The sequence below is a fragment of the Coregonus clupeaformis genome, chromosome 15, assembly GCF_020615455.1.
Source record: "Coregonus clupeaformis isolate EN_2021a chromosome 15, ASM2061545v1, whole genome shotgun sequence".
NCBI classification, from domain to species: domain Eukaryota; kingdom Metazoa; phylum Chordata; class Actinopteri; order Salmoniformes; family Salmonidae; genus Coregonus; species Coregonus clupeaformis.
In genome coordinates, this window is record NC_059206.1 from 66,818,079 (window position 1) to 66,836,602 (window position 18,524).

General features: G+C 47.4%; 1 protein-coding gene across 1 annotated transcript in view; it reads left to right on the forward strand.

The window, feature by feature from the left end:
* Window positions 1-18,279, forward strand: part of LOC121535798 (protein naked cuticle homolog 1) — a 48,823-nt gene extending 30,544 nt beyond the window's left edge. The window contains exons 5-10 of the mRNA XM_045225341.1: window positions 5,540-5,646; window positions 11,500-11,595; window positions 13,218-13,365; window positions 14,216-14,297; window positions 14,478-14,641; window positions 15,173-18,279. Of these exons, the coding sequence (XP_045081276.1) occupies window positions 5,540-5,646; window positions 11,500-11,595; window positions 13,218-13,365; window positions 14,216-14,297; window positions 14,478-14,641; window positions 15,173-15,720 (1,145 nt within the window). The 3' untranslated portion in view covers window positions 15,721-18,279. The remainder of the gene's footprint in view (window positions 1-5,539; window positions 5,647-11,499; window positions 11,596-13,217; window positions 13,366-14,215; window positions 14,298-14,477; window positions 14,642-15,172) is intronic.
* Window positions 18,280-18,524: the final 245 nt, after the last annotated feature.

The following is an 18,524-nucleotide window of genomic DNA, read 5'->3' on the forward strand; positions in this document are numbered from 1 at the left end:
AGACGATTTATTATCAAAGTAGTTATTGATTACCGTTTGGTACAATGCTTCTTTAGACCTGGGGGTTCACTAACAGATTTCTTAAATCACATTTAAACTTGAATGAAAACTGTTATGGAGCATTCCGGATTTTTGATTCTTTATAAGCCAGGAATGAAAGTGGTTTGTTGAAGGGGAAAGAGACAGACATAGAGAGCCAGAGAGAGGTTACAGATGATCGTTAGGCCAATGCACATATAAAAGCCTGTCTTTCCTCAGGGCTTCAGTAAGCATTTCCAAAGGAAGTTTGTGAGGATTAAAAAATAACTTGCTGGCAAAATTGCAAAGAGGGACGAAGAAAAAGGGATCCAAGATGAAAGCGTGTTTTGGCTCTTCGGATCTTGCAGTTACATCCTCTGTGCCTTTCAAATGTAGTTTTCACAAGGTCATTAAGTGAGGCTCATAAGTCCAATTCAATTCAGCTGTATAAACCTGTATCTCTGTTGTGTCTGGTCACACTTGCTTGACTCTCAGACCAACCACACAGAGCTGAAAGCTGAGAGTGTGTGACAGCGGTCCTGTGGGTGTGATGGTGTGATAGCTGTGTGTGTGTGCTTGTGCGGGGTTACACATGTGTGCGTGTCTATATAATGGCAGGGCTGTTGAATCAGGCATGATGGTATAGTGAGAGTGCCAGCCCCTCCTCCCCTCCCTTCAGATCGGATCACCAGCCAATCCTCTGGCAGCATTTAGCTCCACTCATAAAGAGCAGGCCGACTGTATTTCAGTGACGAGGGGGTCAGAGTCAGAGAGGGAGATAGCAGATTACGTCTACATAGGGAATAGGGTGCCCTCTGGGACATAGCCTACAGTATTCCTCTGGGCCTTTTCATTAGCCTGGAGATAAGCATCTCCATCTCCACAATATTGGGCTTGCTACCCAACAGATTTGCCCCCTTGCACGGCACAATGGTACCTTTGAGCACCTGTGATGATCAAAAGAGAGGGTTATATTTTTGTCCTCCAAAAACTTTTTGGTTCCTAGGATGCTGCCTTTCATTGTGCCTGCAGCCGAGGGGATGGGAGACGGGACAGACATGTTCCTCTCTCTTTGATCTGCTTGGATACAGAGGAAAGAGAACGAGGCTGTTGTGTCTGTCTTTCTGCTCCTTTGGCGACCACAACAAACACTGTTTCAGATTTGACTTGGCTTAATTAATTAGTGATTCTGTTTTACAGCCGGCTGGTCTGATCCTCGTCCAAAAGGTTTGAGAATGGAACTTCAAAGTGCGGGGGGGTGAGGAGGAGCTGTGCAGTGTGGGTGGGTGTGTATATATGTGCACAGTAACCCAGCCAGCTCCGAGCTAAACCAAATGGCCACCAACTGCGTCCCAATTAAAATGGCACCCTATTCCCTAAATAGTGCACTACTTGGACCAATGGAGAGACTCTGTGTATTCATGGCCTCTGCCAGTGGCCTATCAGTCTGTTTTTCATATGTAGTACCCAGGTCTGAAGCATCTCAGAGGTTTTAATTGGATTATGATGTGATGAGAGGATATGTAAGGACTGTGACATGTTCAGTTACAGTAGGGGGGCTGTTGGTGGGCTGACATACACCATAAAGGTTTGATACTGTAGTTGGGGCCTAGTGTTGATGAGGATGTGGAATAGGATGTGTGTGTGACAGACGAGGTGAGGCCTCCCTATGGACGCTGTCTGTCTGGGCTATATGTCTGGGAGATATAATGCTCAGTGAAACATCTAGAGTTATGAGCTCCGCTACAGTGGGCACAGAGACAGAGGCAGGGCTCCCATGGGGTTCTTTGATGTTCAGATCAGATGATGTTCCCAGTTTAGAATTTAATATCTTACGCCACATTATACAGTAGCATCATGTCCTTTTCTTGGCATTTTAGGCATGCTATGTCTGTTCAGTTCCATGTCTCCATGTTCTATTCATCCACCTCCTCACCCATTCCTGGTGCTATGCTAGCACTTTCCCATAGTAATGATTTGCATCCAAGCCCCAAAGTATTTTGTGTCTGTGCCTTATGCTTATTTATACACTGGATTGTTGACATAGCTTACTGTAATATACAGTTGAAGTCGGAAGTTTACATACAACTTAGCCAAATACATTTATACTCAGTTTTTCACAATTCCTGACATTTAATCCTAGTAAAAATTCCCTGTTTTAGGTCAGTTAGGATCACCACTTTATTTTAAGAATGTGAAATGTCAGAATAATAGTAGAGAGAATGATTTATTTCAGCTTTTATTTCTTTCATCACATTCCCAGTGGGTCAGAAGTTTACATACACTCAATTAGTATTTGGTAACATTGCCTTTAAATTGTTTAACTTGGTTCAAACGTTTCGGGTAGCCTCCCACAAGCTTCCCACAATAAAGTTGGGTGAATTTTGGCCCATTCCTCCTGACAGAGCTGGTGAAACTGAGTCAGGTTTGTAGGCCTCCTTGCTCGCACACGCTTTTTCAGTTCTGCCCACACATTTTCTATAGGATTGAGGTCAGGGCTTTGTGATGGCCACTCCAATACCTTGACTTTGTTGCCCTTAAGCCATTTTGCCACAATTTTGGAAGTAAGCTTGGGGTCATTGTCCATTTGGAAAACCCATTTGCGACCAAGCTTTAATTTCCTGACTGATGTCTTGAGATGTTGCTTCAATATATCCACATAATTTTCCTTCCTCATGATGCCATCTATTTTGTGAAGTGCACCAGTCCCTCCTGCAGCAAAGCACCCCCACAGCATGATGCTGCCACCCCCGTGCTTCACGGTTGGGATGGTGTTCTTCAGCTTGCAAGTCCCCCTTTTTCCTCCAAACATAACGATGGTCATTATGGCCAAACAGTTCTATTTTTGTTTCATCAGACCAGAGGACATTTCTCCAAAAAGTACAATCTTTGTCCCCATGTGCAGTTGCAAACCGTAGTCTGGCTTTTTATGGCGGTTGTGGAGCAGTGGCTTATTCCTTGCTGAGCGGCCTTTCAGGTTATGTCGATATAGGACACGTTTTACTGTGGATATAGATACTTTTGTACCTGTTTCCTCCAGCATCTTCACAAGGTCCTTTGCTGTTGTTCTGGGATTGATTTGCACTTTTCGCACCAATGTACGTTAATCTCTAGGAGACCGAACGCGTCTCCTTCCTGAGCGGTATGATGGCTGCGTGGTCCCATGGTGTTTATACTTGCGTACTATTGTTTGTACAGATGAACGTGATACCTTCAGGCATTTGGAAATTGCTTGTGGAGGCCTAACAGGTCTTGGCTGATTTCTTTTGATTTTCCCATGATGTCAAGCAAAGAGGCACTGGGTTTGAAGGTAGGCCTTGAAATATATCCACAGGTACACCTCCAATTGACTCAAATGATGTCAATTAGCCTATCAGAATCTTCTAAAGCCATCATTTTCTGGAATTTTCCAAGCTGTTTAAAGGCACAGTCAACTTAGTGTATGTAAACTTCTGACCCACTGGAATTTTGATACAGTGAAATAATCTGTCTGTAAACATATGATGGAAAAATTACTTGTGTCATGCACAAAGTACAGTGAGGGAAAAAATAAGTTCATCCCCTGCTGATTTTGTACATTTGCCCGCTGACAAAGGCATGATCAGTCAATAATTTTTATGGTAGGTTTATTTGAACAGTGAGAGACAGAATAACAACAACAAAAATCCAGAAAAACGCATGTCAAAAATGTTATAAATTGATTTGCATTTTAATGAGGGAAATAAGTATTTGACCCCCTCTCAATCAGAAAGACTTCTGGCTCCCAGGTGTCTTTTATACAGGTAACAAACTGAGATTAGGAGCACACTCTTAAAGGGAGTGCTCCTAATCTCAGTTTGTTGCCTGTATAAAAGACACCTGTCCACAGAAGCAATCAATCAATCAGATTCCAAACTCTCCACCATGGCCAAGACCAAAGAGCTCGCCAAGGATGTCAGGGACAAGATTGTAGACCTACACAAGGCTGGAATGGGGTACAAGAACATCGCCAGGCAGCTTGGTGAGAAGGTGACAACAGTTGGTGCGATTATTCGCAAATGGAAGAAACACAAAAGATCTGTCAATCTCCCTCGGCCTGGGGCTCCATGCAAGATCTCACCTTGTGGAGTTGCAATGATCATGAGAACGGTGAGGAATCAGCCCAGAACTACACGGGAGGATCTTGTCAATGATCTCAAGCAGCTGGGACCATAGTCACCAAGAAAACAATTGGTAACACACTACGCCGTGAAGGACTGAAATCCTGCAGCGCCCGCAAGGTCCCCCTGCTCAAGAAAGCACATATACAGGCCCGTCTGAAGTTTGCCAATGAACATCTGAATGATTCAGAGGAGAACTGGGTGAAAGTGTTGTGGTCAGATGAGACCAAAATCGAGCTTTTTGGCATCAACTCAACTCGTCGTGTTTGGAGGAGGAGGAATGCTGCCTATGACCACAAGAACACCATCCCCACCGTCAAACATGGAGGTGGAAACATTATGCTTTGGGGGTGTTTTTCTGCTAAGGGGACAGGACAACTTCACTGCATCAAAGGGACAGTGGACGGGGCCATGTACCGTCAAATCTTGGGTGAGAACCTTCTTCCCTCAGCCAGGGCATTGAAAATGGGTCGTGGATGGTATTACAGCATGACAATGACCCTAAACACACAGCCAAGGCAACAAAGGAGTGGCTTAAGAAGAAGCACATTAAGGTCCTGGAGTGGCCTAGCCAGTCTCCAGACCTTAATCCCATAGAAAATCTGTGGAGGGAGCTGAAGGTTCGAGTTGCCAAACGTCAGCCTCGAAACCTTAATGACTTGGAGAAGATCTGCAAAGAGGAGTGGGACAAAATCCCTCCTGAGATGTGTGCAAACCTGGTGGCCAACTACAAGAAACGTCTGACCTCTGATTGCCAACAAGGGTTTTGCCACCAAGTACTAAGTCATGTTTTGCAGAGGGGTCAAATACTTATTTCCCTCATTAAAATGCAAAACAATTTATAACATTTTTGACATTAGTTTTTCTGGATTTTGTTGTTGTTATTCTGTCTCTCACTGTTCAAATAAACCTACCATTAAAATTATGGACTGATCATGTCTTTGTCAGTGGGCAAACGTAAAAAATCAGCAGGGGATGAAATACTTTTTTCTCTCACTGTAGATGTCCTAACCGACTTGCCAGTGGTTGAAAAACGAGTTTAATTGACTCCAACATAAGTTTATGTAAACTTCTGACTTCAACTGTATCTACTGCTATACATATCATTCTTAGTTGATCCCGGTGTACATACAGTACATATAGATTGCATTTTAATCCTGCTGTAGTGCTATTTGGGTTGTTAATCAGATTCATCCCGCCATTCTTGATAAAAAAATATATATATATATTTTCTTTCCATACATTTTAATTGTTTGACATTTTATTGCATTGTTAGGAGCTAGTAACATTAGTATTTCGCTGCACCCGCTACAAAATCTGCTAAACTGTGTACGCGACCAATCAACTTTGATTTGATAATTTGGTTGCGTGTGTGTTTACAGTGGCTCTGCCCCCGGAGAAGATGGTGGACAGTTGCTGTGTGGAGGAGAAGATGCAGGGAAGAGAGAGCCAGGCGCCCGCAGGGACACAGAAACAGCTCCAGTTTGAAGTGAGTGTGAAGTCGAACTGTGAACCACCAACATGGACAGAGGGTAGTGCGTACGGCCCAGTACATCACTGGGGCCAAGCTTCCTGCCATCCAGGACCTCTATACCAGGCGATGTCAGAGGAAGTCCCTAAAAATTGTCAAAGACTCCGGCCACCCTAGTCATAGACTGTTCTCTTTGCTACCGCACAGCAAGCGGTACCGGTGCGCCAAGTCTAGGTCCAAGAGGCTAGGTCCAAGAGGCTTCTAAACAGCTTCTAGCCCCAAGCCATAAGACTCCTGAACATCTAATCCCCCCTCTTTTATGCTGCTGCTACTCTCTGTTTATTATCTATACATAGTCACTTTAATAACTCTACCTACATGTACATATTACCTCAATTACCTAGACTAACCGGTGCCCCCGCACATTGACTTGGAACCGGTACCCCCTGTATATAGCCTCGCTATTGTTATTTTTACTGCTGCTCTTTAATTATTTGTTACTTTTATTTCGTATTATTTTGTATTGTATTTTGTTGTGATTTTTTTGGGTATTCTTTCTGAAAACTGCATTGTTGGCTAAGGGCTTGTAAGTAAGCATTTCACTGTAAGGTCTACATCTGTTGTATTCGGTGCATGTGACAAATACAATTTGGTTTGATTTGACCATTTAAACGTGTTAACCCTCGCAAGGCTGCTGGCCCAGACGGCATTCCTAGCCGCGTCTTCAGAGCATGCGCAGTCCAGCTGGCTGGTGTGTTTACGGACATATTCAATCTGGTAACTGAACTAAATGACTATCGCCCTGTAGCACTCACGTCTGTCATCATGAAGTGCTTTGAGAGCCTAGTCAAGGATCATATCACCTCCACCTTACCTGTCACCCTAGACCCACTTCAATTTGCTTACCGCCCCAATAGGTCCACAGACGATGCAATCGCTATCACACTGCACACTGCCCTATCCCATCTGGAAAAGAGGAATACCTATGTAAGAATGCTGTTCATTGACTATAGCTCAGTATTCAACACCATAGTACCCTCCAAGCTCATAATTAAGCTTGAGGCCCTGGGTCTCAACCCCACCCTGTGCAATTGGGTCCTGGACTTCCTGATGGGCAACCCCCAGGGGTTGAAGGTAGGAAACAACATCTCCACTTCACTGATACTCAACACTGGGGGCCCACAAGGGTGTGTGCTCAGCCCCCTCCTGTACTCCCTGTTCACCCATGACTGCGTAGCCATGCACGCCTCCAACTCAATCATCAAGTTTGCAGACGACACAACAGTAGTAGGCTTGATTACCAACAACGATGAGACAGCCTACAGGGAGGAGGTGAGGGCTCTCAGAGTGTGGTGTCAAGAAAATAACCTCTCACTCAACGTCAACAAAACAAAACAAAGGAGATGATCGTGGACTTCAGGAAACAGCAGAGGGAGTGCCCCCTATCCACATCAATGGGACAGCAGTGGAGAAGGTGGAAAGTTTTAAGTTTCTCTGCGTACATATCACTGACAAACTGAAATGGTCCACCCACACAGACAGTGTGGTGAAGAAGGCGCAACAACAAATGTGTCCTGTCACCTAAAACCCTCACAAACTTTTACAGATGCATAATTGAGAGCATTGTGTTGGGCTGTATCACCGCCTGGTATGGCAACTGCACCGCCCACAACCGCAGGGCTCTCCAGAGGTGAAACCCAGAGGTCAGGCTGACCGAGACCCCAGATGTTCCATGAATGCCTTCCAGACACTGGATGTAAACTGGGGACCCCGGTCAGACACTATGTCCTCTGGCACCCCGTAGTGCCGGAAGACATGAGTAAACAGGGATTCTGCAGTTTACATGGCCGTGGGGAGACCGGGCAGAGGAAGGAGGCGGCAGGCTTTAGAAAAGTGGTCCACAACAACCAGGATGGTGGTGTTACCCTGAGAGAGGGGAAGATCAGTGTGGAAGTAAATTGACAAGTGGGACCATGGCCGTTTTGGAACTGGTAAGGGATGTAACTTACCCGCTGGGAGGTGCCTAGTTGCCTTACTCTGGGTGCACACCGAGCAGGAGGAGACATACACCCTCACGTCCTTAGCCAAGGTAGGCCACCAGTACTTCCCGGTCAGGCAGCGCGCTGTACGACCGATACCTGGGTGACCTGAGGAGGGGGACGTGTGTTCCCAATAGATGGTCACGGATAAGAGACGGCACGTACCGCAGCCCAGCTGGGCACTGAGGTGGAGATGGCTCTGTGCGTAACACCCGCTCTATGTCCGCGTCCACCGCCCACAGTACCGGCGCCACAATGCAGGAGGCCGGGAGTATGGGGGTGTTGTCTATGGGCCTCTCCTCTGTGTCGTACAGCCGTGACAGCGCATCTGCCTTCACGTTCTTAGTACTTGGTATGTATGACAACGTGAAATCAAACCTGGTGAAGAACAAGGCCCACCTGGTCTGGCGAGGGTTCAGCCTCCTCTCTGCCCGGATGTACTCCAGATTACGGTGGTCAGTCCAGACGAGGAAAGGGTGTTTCGCCCCCTCGAGCAAGTGCCTCCACAGCACCTATCCCTACCTCGGATGCATCCACCTCCACTACGAACGGTAATGATGGATCGGGATGGGCCAGTACCGGGGCTGAGGTGAACAGAGCCCTCAGGTTACGGAAAGCCCTGTCAGCCTCAGCAGACCAGCGGAGCCGGGACGGCCCACCCTTCAACAGAGAGGTGATGGGAGCTGCGACCTTGCCAAAGCCTCGGATAAACCTCCGATAGTAATTGGAAAACCCAATAAAGCATTGCACCTTCTTTACCGTGGTTGGAGTCGGTCAATTACGCACGGCTGAAATGCGGTCTCCCTCCATCTCCACACCTGAGGTGGTGATGTGGTATCCGAGGAAAGAGACAGACTGGTGGCTGCACCGGAAGCGGTCGATGAGGGCCCGCTCATTCCAGCCGGACCCAGCCGCTAGAGTTCTAAACTCCAGAGCAGTCCTGCGCGGTCCTCGTCCCCTGCCTCAGATGAACAAGCCGCTCGCCGTAATTCTCCAACGCGTGTCCTCCTTCACTCCAGACTGCGTTGGCCCACTCCAGGGTTTTCCCCGAGAGGCAGGAGACGGCGGACACCTTCTCCCGCTCCGATGGAGCCTGGCTGATGGTAGAAAAATAGAGGTCCAGCTGCAGGAGGAATCCCTGGCAGCGGGCAGCTGTCCCGTCATACTCCCTCGGTGGGGATAGGTGAATCCCTCTGGGTGCTGGGGTGTGGGTGGCTGGATCGCTCAGCTGGTCCTGAAGGGTCGGGTCCTCTCCTCTCCAGGCGTTGGATGACCTGGAGAACCCGATCCATCGCTTTGCCCAAGCTGGTTAGCATGTTGGAATGCTCCCGGACCCGCTCCACGACTCCAGGCATATTCCCATCTCCTGCCGACTCCATGCTGTTGGGTGTGTGATTCTTTGGTGGGTGATTTGGACGGAGTCAGGCGCAGGAGGGTAAATCACAGAATAAATGGTTTATTCGGTAAGACAACGGTATGCAGCAATGCGTAAAACACTCCAGTGCGGTATTACTGTGCACTGTAGACAACAAGGCACACGGGTGAATATCCTGGCGATACAAAATACCATATAGCTCCACCGAGCTATAGTAACCTCCACAATAAACAATCACACACAAAGACAAGGGGTGCAGAGGGAATACTTATACAGGTACTGATGAAGGGAAATTAACCAGGTGTGTGTAATAAACAAGACAAAACAAATGGAATGATGAGATGAGGAGCGACAGTGGCTAGAAGGCCGGTGAAGACGAACGCCGAAGCCTGCCCGAACAAGGAGAGGAGGCAGGTTCGGAGGAAGTCGTGACACCAAAGTGAGTACACCCCTCACATTTTTGTAAATATTTGAGTATATCTTTTCATGTGACAACACTGAATAAATGACACTTTGCTACAATGTAAAGTAGTGAGTGTACAGCTTGTATAACAGTGTACATTAGCTGTCCCCTCAAAATAACACAACACACAGCCATTAATGTCTAAACCGCTGGCAACAAAAGTAAGTACACCCCTATGTGAAAATGTCCAAATTGGGCCCAAAGTGTCAATATTTTGTGTGGCCACCATCATTTTCCAGCACTGGAGTTCACCAGAGCTTCACAGGTTGCCACTGGAGTCCTCTTTCACTCCTCCATGACGACATCACGGAGCTGGTGGATGTTAGAGACCTTGCACTCCTCCACCTTCCGTTTGAGGATGCCCCACAGATGCTCAATAGGGTTTAGGTCTGGAGACATGCTTGGCCAGTCCATCACCTTTACCCTCAGCTTCTTTAGCAAGGCAGTGGTCGTCTTGGAGGTGTGTTTGGGGTCGTTATCATGTTGGAATACTGCCCTGCGGCCCAGTCTCCGAAGGGAGGGGATCATGCTCTGCTTCAGTATGTCACAGTACATGTCGGCATTCATGGTTCCCTCAATGAACTGTAGCTCCCCAGTGCCGGCAGCACTCATGCAGCCCCAGACCATGACACTCCCACCACCATGCTTGACTGTAGGCAAGACACACTTGTCTTTGTACTCCTCACCTGGTTGCCGCCACACACGCTTGACACCATCTGAACCAAGTAAGTTTATCTTGGTCTCATCAGACCACAGGACATGGTTCCAGTAATCCATGTCCTTAGTCTGCTTGTCTTCAGCAAACTGTTTGCGGGCTTTCTTGTGCATCATCTTTAGAAGAGGCTTCCTTCTGGGACGACAGCCATGCAGACCAATTTGATGCAGTGTGCGGCGTATGGTCTGAGCACTGACAGGCTGACCCCCCACCCCTTCAACCTCTGCAGCAATGCTGGCAGCACTCATACGTCTATTTCCCAAAGACAACCTCTGGATATGACACTGAGCACGTGCACTCAACTTCTTTGGTCGACCATGGCGAGGCCTGTTCTGAGTGGAACCTGTCCTGTTAAACCGCTGTATGGTCTTGGCCACCGTGCTGCAGCTCAGTTTCAGGGTCTTGGCAATCTTCTTATAGCCCATCTTTATGTTTTTTTCAGATCCTCAGAGAGTTATTTTCCATGAGGTGCCATGTTGAACTTCCAGTGACCAGTATGAGGGAGTGTGAGAGCGATGACACCAAATTTAACACACCTGCTCCCCATTCACACCTGAGACCTTGTAACACTAATGAGTCACATGACACCGAGGAGGGAAAATGGCTAATTGGGCCCAATTTTGACATTTTCACTTAGGGGTGTACTCACTTTTGTTGCCAGCGGTTTAGACATTAATGGCTGTGTGTTGAGTTATTTTGAGGGGAAAGCAAATTTACACTGTTATACAAGCTGTGCACTCACTACTTTACATTGTAGCAAAGTGTCATTTCTTCAGTGTTGTCACAAAAATGTGAGGGGTGTACTCACTTTTGTGAGATACTGTATATACTGTATTCTATACAATCGTAATAATGTTTACATATCTTGCATTACCCATCTCATATGTATATACTGTATTCTATACTATCTATTACATCTTAGCCTATGCCACTCTGACAATGACATTACTCATCCATATATTTATATATTCTTATTCCATTCCTTTACTTAGATTTGTGTGTATTATATATTTGTTGTGGAACTGTTAGATATTACTTGCTAGATATTACTGCACTGTCGGAACTAAAAGCACAAGCATTTCGCTACACTCGCAATAACATCTGCTAACCATGTGAATGTGACCAATACATTTGATTTGATTTGATTATTAGTGCCTCTGGGGAGAACTAGAGCGACAACAGAATACTCTTTCAGGGATTGAAGGATGCTCACTTGCACGCACGCATGCACACAGTCATGAATGTATCGATACTTATATTGAAATGTGATTTGTTTCAGGAGCTTGAGTGTGCCGTCTCTGTAGAGGAAGACAACAGACAGGAGTGGACGTTCACGCTGTATGATTTTGACAACAATGGCAAGGTCACCAGAGAGGTAAGGGTTCAAAGACATTTACATTCAAATATACTCTTACACGTAACAGGGCACTTCCCTTTTCTTTACCCACCCATGATCTTTTTCTCTTTCAAACAATTACACAAACACATATATAGACTAAGTGAGACACAACCAGATGAAGTTATATTAGTCCATTTCAATAATACAGCCACTAGGAACCAAAGAGACTTTTTCCTTCCCAGCGATAGATACCTAGTGTCTGGCTGCTGCCTTGTAAAGATCTGAGCAGTGCAGTCAGAGAGGCCTGTATTTTTGGAGAGCTGAGTTGAAACGGTGTGAAGAGACTGAAGCCGTCCTCTGTGTGGTGGGATGGTTGGATCTCCAGTTTCTTTGGCATCGCCCGTGGCCCCGCGGCACATGAGACGGCAGGCGGCAGCTCACAAAAAGAAGTAGAAAAAAGAAAGAAATAGCTTTCTTCTCCAGCTCCCTTTCTTTATTTCTTCACACGTATGAAAAAATTGAAAACTAAAAATGACATAAGAGGATTTTTTACGTTTTAGCGTTTGAAATGGTATCTGGAGCCAGTCCCCAAAGAGCTCATAATAGGCCTTTATGTTGCAGTCAGAGAGAGGCAAGGCAATAGGAATTCAGGCATTTGGACGTTTTAGAGGAGAGAGAGCAGAAGCTAGGCTAACAGGCCCAAAAAGGTCCTAATTTCTGAGTGGTTTTGTAAGCCCCTTTTCTCGGCATTGGCAGTCCAGGGAACATTAGTAGAAATGCAGTAATTACCTTTAGAGGGAAATTGCAAAAAATACTTGAAATATGTATAATTAAACATAATATGCTTTTGATCCATCTGTGGATGTTCATGTTGCTCTCTTCCTAAACAGGCTTTTAAAGACTTAAGCGAGTGCAGATTTCAGATGTCTGGTTTGTGCTCACTGTGTGTGGATGTTATTCGGCCTTTCTAGCTCTCTCTGCGGGATTTTCCCTCTTATTTTCTCTCTTATTCTGTCTATGTCTGAATCTTAGCCCTGAGGCAAAGGTCTGTGCTATGGCCCTCCGCTACTCCACTCGTTGAGAGAGAGAGAGAGAGAGAGAGAGAGAGAGAGAGAGAGAGAGAGAGAGAGAGAGAGAGAGAGAGAGAGAGAGAGAGAGAGAGAGAGAGAGAGAGAGAGAGAGAGAGAGAGAGAGAGAGAGAGAGAGAGAGAGAGAGAGAGAGAGAGAGAGAGAGAGAGAGAGAGAGAGAGAGAGAGAGAGAGAGAGAGAGAGAGAGAGAGAGAGAGAGAGAGAGAGAGAGAGAGAGAGAGAGAGAGAGAGAGAGAGAGAGATAACTTTTAAACTTCCAAAGTTACACAAACCACCATAAAAAGCCTACAGAGAGAAAGAAAACAAGAGTGAAATTAAGAGCAGAGCTGCTGTAGAGAAGAGTTCTGACATCTTTTAGCACTTCTCCTCCCACCTCCCAGACAAATATTTTCATGCATTTATCCCATCTTTGTACTCCCTGCCTGATCACTTTACAGGGAGAACACTGAAATAAAACAACTGACAACCCAGCATGTTCTTCTCTCCATCTCTCCTGTTTGCCTGAAACAGTAACTGGGTTGTCAGCTGTGTACTAACTCAGACCATCTCTCTCTCTCCCTCCCCCTCAGGACATCACCAGCCTGCTCCACACCATCTATGAGGTGGTAGACACGTCGGTCAACCATTCCCCCAGCAGCAGCAAGACGCTGCGGGTCAAGCTCTCCGTGGCCCCCGACTCCAGCCAGCGCTGGCGGAGCTGCACGCAGGGCCCCGCAGGTAACCACCAGGCTGGGGTAGGATCACAGGGCTGGGAGTGAGGATAGGGGAGACAAGGGAGGAGAAGGGGGAGATAGAGGAGAGGGGGAAGAAAAGGTATGAGATGGGGAGGAGAGAGAGCGGTGTTCTTTGGGCTCTACTTGACTGTTCCGCTGTCAGCACATCCAGTCTTGTTTGTTGTCATGCAGAAAGGCACCTGCTTCAGGCCTGTCAGACTCCTCACTCTCTCTCTCTGCCTGTCTCTCCATCGCTCCATCTCTCCGGCACAATGGGGTTCATTTTTAATGATGGGAGTAGGGACAGAGCTGAGAGCCCCCCAGTGCCTTCAAATACTCTGAAAGAAACCTTAAGAGATGCACCGACTCCTTTTGATAACCACAACCATTTTCTTTTTCTCCAAAGTGTTTCTTCTTCTCCCTCACCCCCCACTTCTCAGAGCTGTCGGTAAAATATAGCTACATTCAACGCAACTTTTCTAACTGACGACTTGGTAAACAAGTATTGAGAATAAAAATGTGCTAAAAAATATGACGCCATGTTTGTTTACTTCCTGTTGTTGTGGCTATTTATAACGTCAAGCGATTCAAAAGAAGCAGGCTTTGAAAAGGAACCGCAACATATCTCACTTCATTAATAAACTCTGGGTTATATATATTTTTTCTTTATGTCTTATATGAGGCCTGGAGTAAATAAATGAAGCATTGCTGTTTTTTCTCTTTTATAGATCTTCAAAGTAAAAGGCTGTGAACAAAGGTTTCTTTCTTCTGAGAGAAATAGGCCTGTGCTGTGTGTGTGTAGCTGCTCTGTGTGTGCTGCTCTTTTTGATAATGTCCTGCTCTCTCTCTCACAGACATGCCCCTCCCCAGAACCAAGACTGACAAGTGCATTGAAGACCTTAAAAGTGCAGAGAAGAAGTCTCGAGCCCTCCTCAGGTAACAGATGTTCTACAGCCTGCATCAAGGTTTTACAAGACCATAATGTAATTCTGTACATCTTTGACACTAATAACAATCTTTATTTTGACACCGAAGGAATGTATGTTTTGCAATCCATCTTAGAGAGCTAAAATACTCCTTCAAGCTGTTCTAAAGTCCCATCTCTCTCCCCTCCAGGCGCCATCACAGTGACCACCACACTGTCCAGCACCAGGTTCTGACCCAGCAGGGTCAGAGTCAGGGCTGTCAGCGCCACTGCGTGGATGAGAACCTGGAGCGCAGGAACCACTACCTAGACCTGGCCGGCATCGAGAATTACACATCCCGCTTGGAGCAGGTGAGCTAGAGCTGGTCCGGGGGTAGAAAGCCAGAGCGATGGGGGCAAGGGCCAGGGGCGATGATGGAGGGATTGGAGACTTGAGACACCGACCGATCACAGCACCACGGTCCTTTGAAGCTGTGTCCAGATAGAGAGAGGCCTTCATTACCCCAGCACCTGCTTGGAGGCTGGATCCATTAGCCGTACTACTGGCCAGTAAAGCATCTGGATCCCCCAGGGCACAATACCATATGTGTTCAGGGGCCAGGCATCATCATGAAGTGAATTAAATTATGTTTAATATTGGGCTGCTTTGGTGTAAATGTCTGTGTTGACGAGAGGATTTTTTAGTGTGACTCCCTCTAGTTCAAGGCAGAAAAATACACTTTGTCCTGTGAAAAAAGAAAGCAGAAAAAATGAAAAAATAGGTATTGGAACTGGTCATATTAACGTTAATGAGTTATGAACTTCTCAGACTTTCAATTAAGTTATTGGTGTATCAATTCACCCATCATGGGTTATTTATCCTGACCTGTATTTCTCTCCTCTCCAGCCCCCACCACAGAGCCTGTGAAAGCAGAGCCACAGACCCGACCATCGAACCAGACCAGGTCTCGCTCTCATGAACCAGAGAATGGCCACTCCTACCCCCACCACCGCCGCTCGCAGGTGGCCATGGAGAGCAGCACAGCTCCGGGCCCAGACACTCTTTGTCCCCCACGACCGGGTAAAGACTCAGGTAAACACGCCCTGCGCTCCCCCAAGACCCACAGCCGCACGCATCCCACACAGACCACCACGGGCAGGGTGATGAGGAGTAGAGGGGCCCCACCTCCCCCGGCCCTGCCCAGCCAGACCCCACCTCACCAGTCCTCAGCCCCCTACCGCAGGCACAAGCAGAGGGCCAAGGAGGGCCAGCAGCAGTACCGGGCCTTGGGGTCTCTGGGGGCTCCAGTGGGGCCTGTGATGGAGAAGGAGCAGGTGAGGGACCTTCCCAGTGTGCTCCTCTATGAAGGAGGGCTGGCCCAGATGGTTCAGAGGCACGAGCATCATCACCACCATGAACACCACCACCATTACCACCACTTCTACCAGTCCTGAAGCCAGCCAGCCAGCCAGCCCGCTGCCGTGCTGCCCCCGGCCCCAGAGCACCTTCTCACAGCCCCACCTCCACCTGGCTCCACAGCCAGGACAGTAGACTCTGCAGACAGGCAGGCCCCTCCCACACAGGACAGCAACAGCACAGCCAGAACTGTGTCACTGTCAGGGGGTGCTGGGTCTTGCATTGCCACAAGAGCTGGCCCTGTGGGCTGAGAGGACAGGACATCAGGAGGATTGAGTTGGACAGACATGGAGGTGCAGGGTGAAGAGGGTTATTATGGGGTTGTCCAGGCATGAAGAGTCCCTGTGAGGCAGCGGGACAGTGTCTTAGTCTTCAGGCATGCCAGGAACCAGGAGCAGGACAGGGCAGAGGGATGTAACTGGGGAACCAGGAGCAGGACAGGGCAGAGAGATGTAACTGGGTAACCAGGAGCAGGACATGGCAGAGGGATGTAATTGGGGAACCAGGAGCAGGACAGGGCAGAGGGATGTAACAGGGGAACCAGGAGCAGGACAGGGCAGAGGGATGTAACTGGGGAACCAGGAGCAGGACAGGGCAGAGGGATGTAACTGGGGAACCAGGAGCAGGACAGGGCAGAGGGATGTAACTGGGGAACCAGGAGCAGGGCAGAGGGATGTAACAGGGGAACCAGGAGCAGGACAAGGCAGAGGGATGTAACTGGGGAACCAGGAGCAGGACAGGGCAGAGGGATGTAACTGGGGAACCAGGAGCAGGACAGGGCAGAGGGATGTAACTGGGGAACCAGGAGCAGGACAGGGCAGAGGGATGTATCTGGGGAACCAGGAGCAGGACAGGGCAGAGGGATGTATCTGGGGAACCTGAGAGGCACAGAAGGAGAAAAGAGACTTGGCTGTAATCCTTCAGAGGACTCCTCTCATCCCTCTCTGTCTGTCTGGTTCTCTGAACCCCTCTACTGTGATGGACTAACTGACTTTATGAAGCCATACGGGCCCCGACATCTTCACAGACCTCTGAGTTTTGGGGAAGAGGAATGAGAGGTGAGGGGCTGGTTTGGATGGAAAGACTGTGATGTAAAAATATAAAATATATGAAGGAAAATAGAAATGCCCAGTGTCCAGTGAGTTTGTGTTAGAGAGAGAGAGCATATGTGTATTTTGTGTGTGTGTGTGCGAAAGAGAGAAAAATAATGTGTACATTTGTGTGTATGAATATACAGTGTGTGTGTGTGAGAGCATGTGTGCATTGGTTCAATTGAATGTTTGCGTATGTGTGTGTGTGTATGTGTATGTATAGTATCCGTGTGTCTGTGTGCATGTGTTCCCTGTCTGTTGTGACACCCCTGTCGCCACTGAAAACCACTTGAAAAGCACTTGTGGGTGCAGTTGCATTGGAGACACTTTGGGCTGTCAGAACAGAGGACAGACAGGCATCAGATGGAGATGAAGAAGACAAGATCATCCAGCTCCTGACTCTCACATGCAATACAGGACACTCCCTGAGAGAAAAATTTTGAAATGTTCAGTGAGAATAGAAGACTGTAATCAGCTGCTACCTCTGGTGTTATTAATGGAATTGTTGTTATTATTGTTATTATTCAGATGTTATTTTTCAGTTACATTTTGTTTTATTTTTAAAGATGCCACAATCTGCAGTCGTGTAGTGTTGAAACGCTCCTACATATTTTACCTATATATTGTATGTACACGTTTAACACAGGTATATTATCAACATTATAAGCTTAATTTATAATGTGATAGGTTTGTATCAACAATCTAAATCCTAAATTCTTTCTCCCTCAACCCCATATTTCCCCTATTGAAAGACCACTCTGTATACAATTTAGACCATCAAAGATACAACTCTGACTCACCACACACAGTTCTTTCACACAAATGGTCAGAGTACACCTTCTCAAGTACATCTCTGCTTTGAATAGTGTCTGTCCAATCGTTGTGGTTAGCAGTTCACAGTAAGGCTCTTTCTCATTAGCTGAATCATAAATATGTGATGGTTGACAATCCACAGCAGTCCCATGATCCTCCAGGTCTGATCATACCACATGACCCTAACCGCTGTCCACCCATGGGGCATCCCCGTCCCCAGCTGTCAGCACCCGTTTCACCAGGCCGCCATCATGCCATGTGTCCCCAGCACTCAGGCAACAAGGCTCTGTTTATGACGCTGGCTGGGCGGGCTGGGCCGGGGTGGAGGCTCTCAGCTGTCTGTCTCATTCCTCTGCTGCTAGGTGACACCAGGCCTGGCCCGCAGGCTCCACCAGGACCATAACTCACCCTGCTGAAGGCCTGCTGTCGGGCAGGCAGCTCCAACCACACAGGACCTCTCAGATCCTCTTCCACCCTAGGTGAACCATCAGAGCCCTACACCACTGTTTAGGACAGGTCACTACGGTATGCCTGCATCTGGGTCCAGGAGCTCCTGACTGAATATCATCTGGCCAGGGTAAAGGGGAAAATACTGTAATCAGCAATGTTCCCTCATTTTTTTAAGTCACTGAGCAAATTTCAGGTCTGCTGAGCGCAAACTTGAACGTTGTTAAAATTCTGTGCAACTTCCAGCGCGCGTTTACTGTGAACACTGAGGCTGTACCCGCTTTAAGTTTTAACAGTGGTCAAATAGGCTACTGTGGCTATTTGATAATAATGTAGGCCTACCAGACTGGCCTAACATCAAAAACAATGGAGACAATGCATCCCATAAAATGTTAACATGCCTACAGTAGCAGCCAATGTGTGGCGTTTCACCTGTTTATCCTCTTGTCCTTCAGACGAGGAGGCGACTGAACATGTTGTTGTGTTGTTTG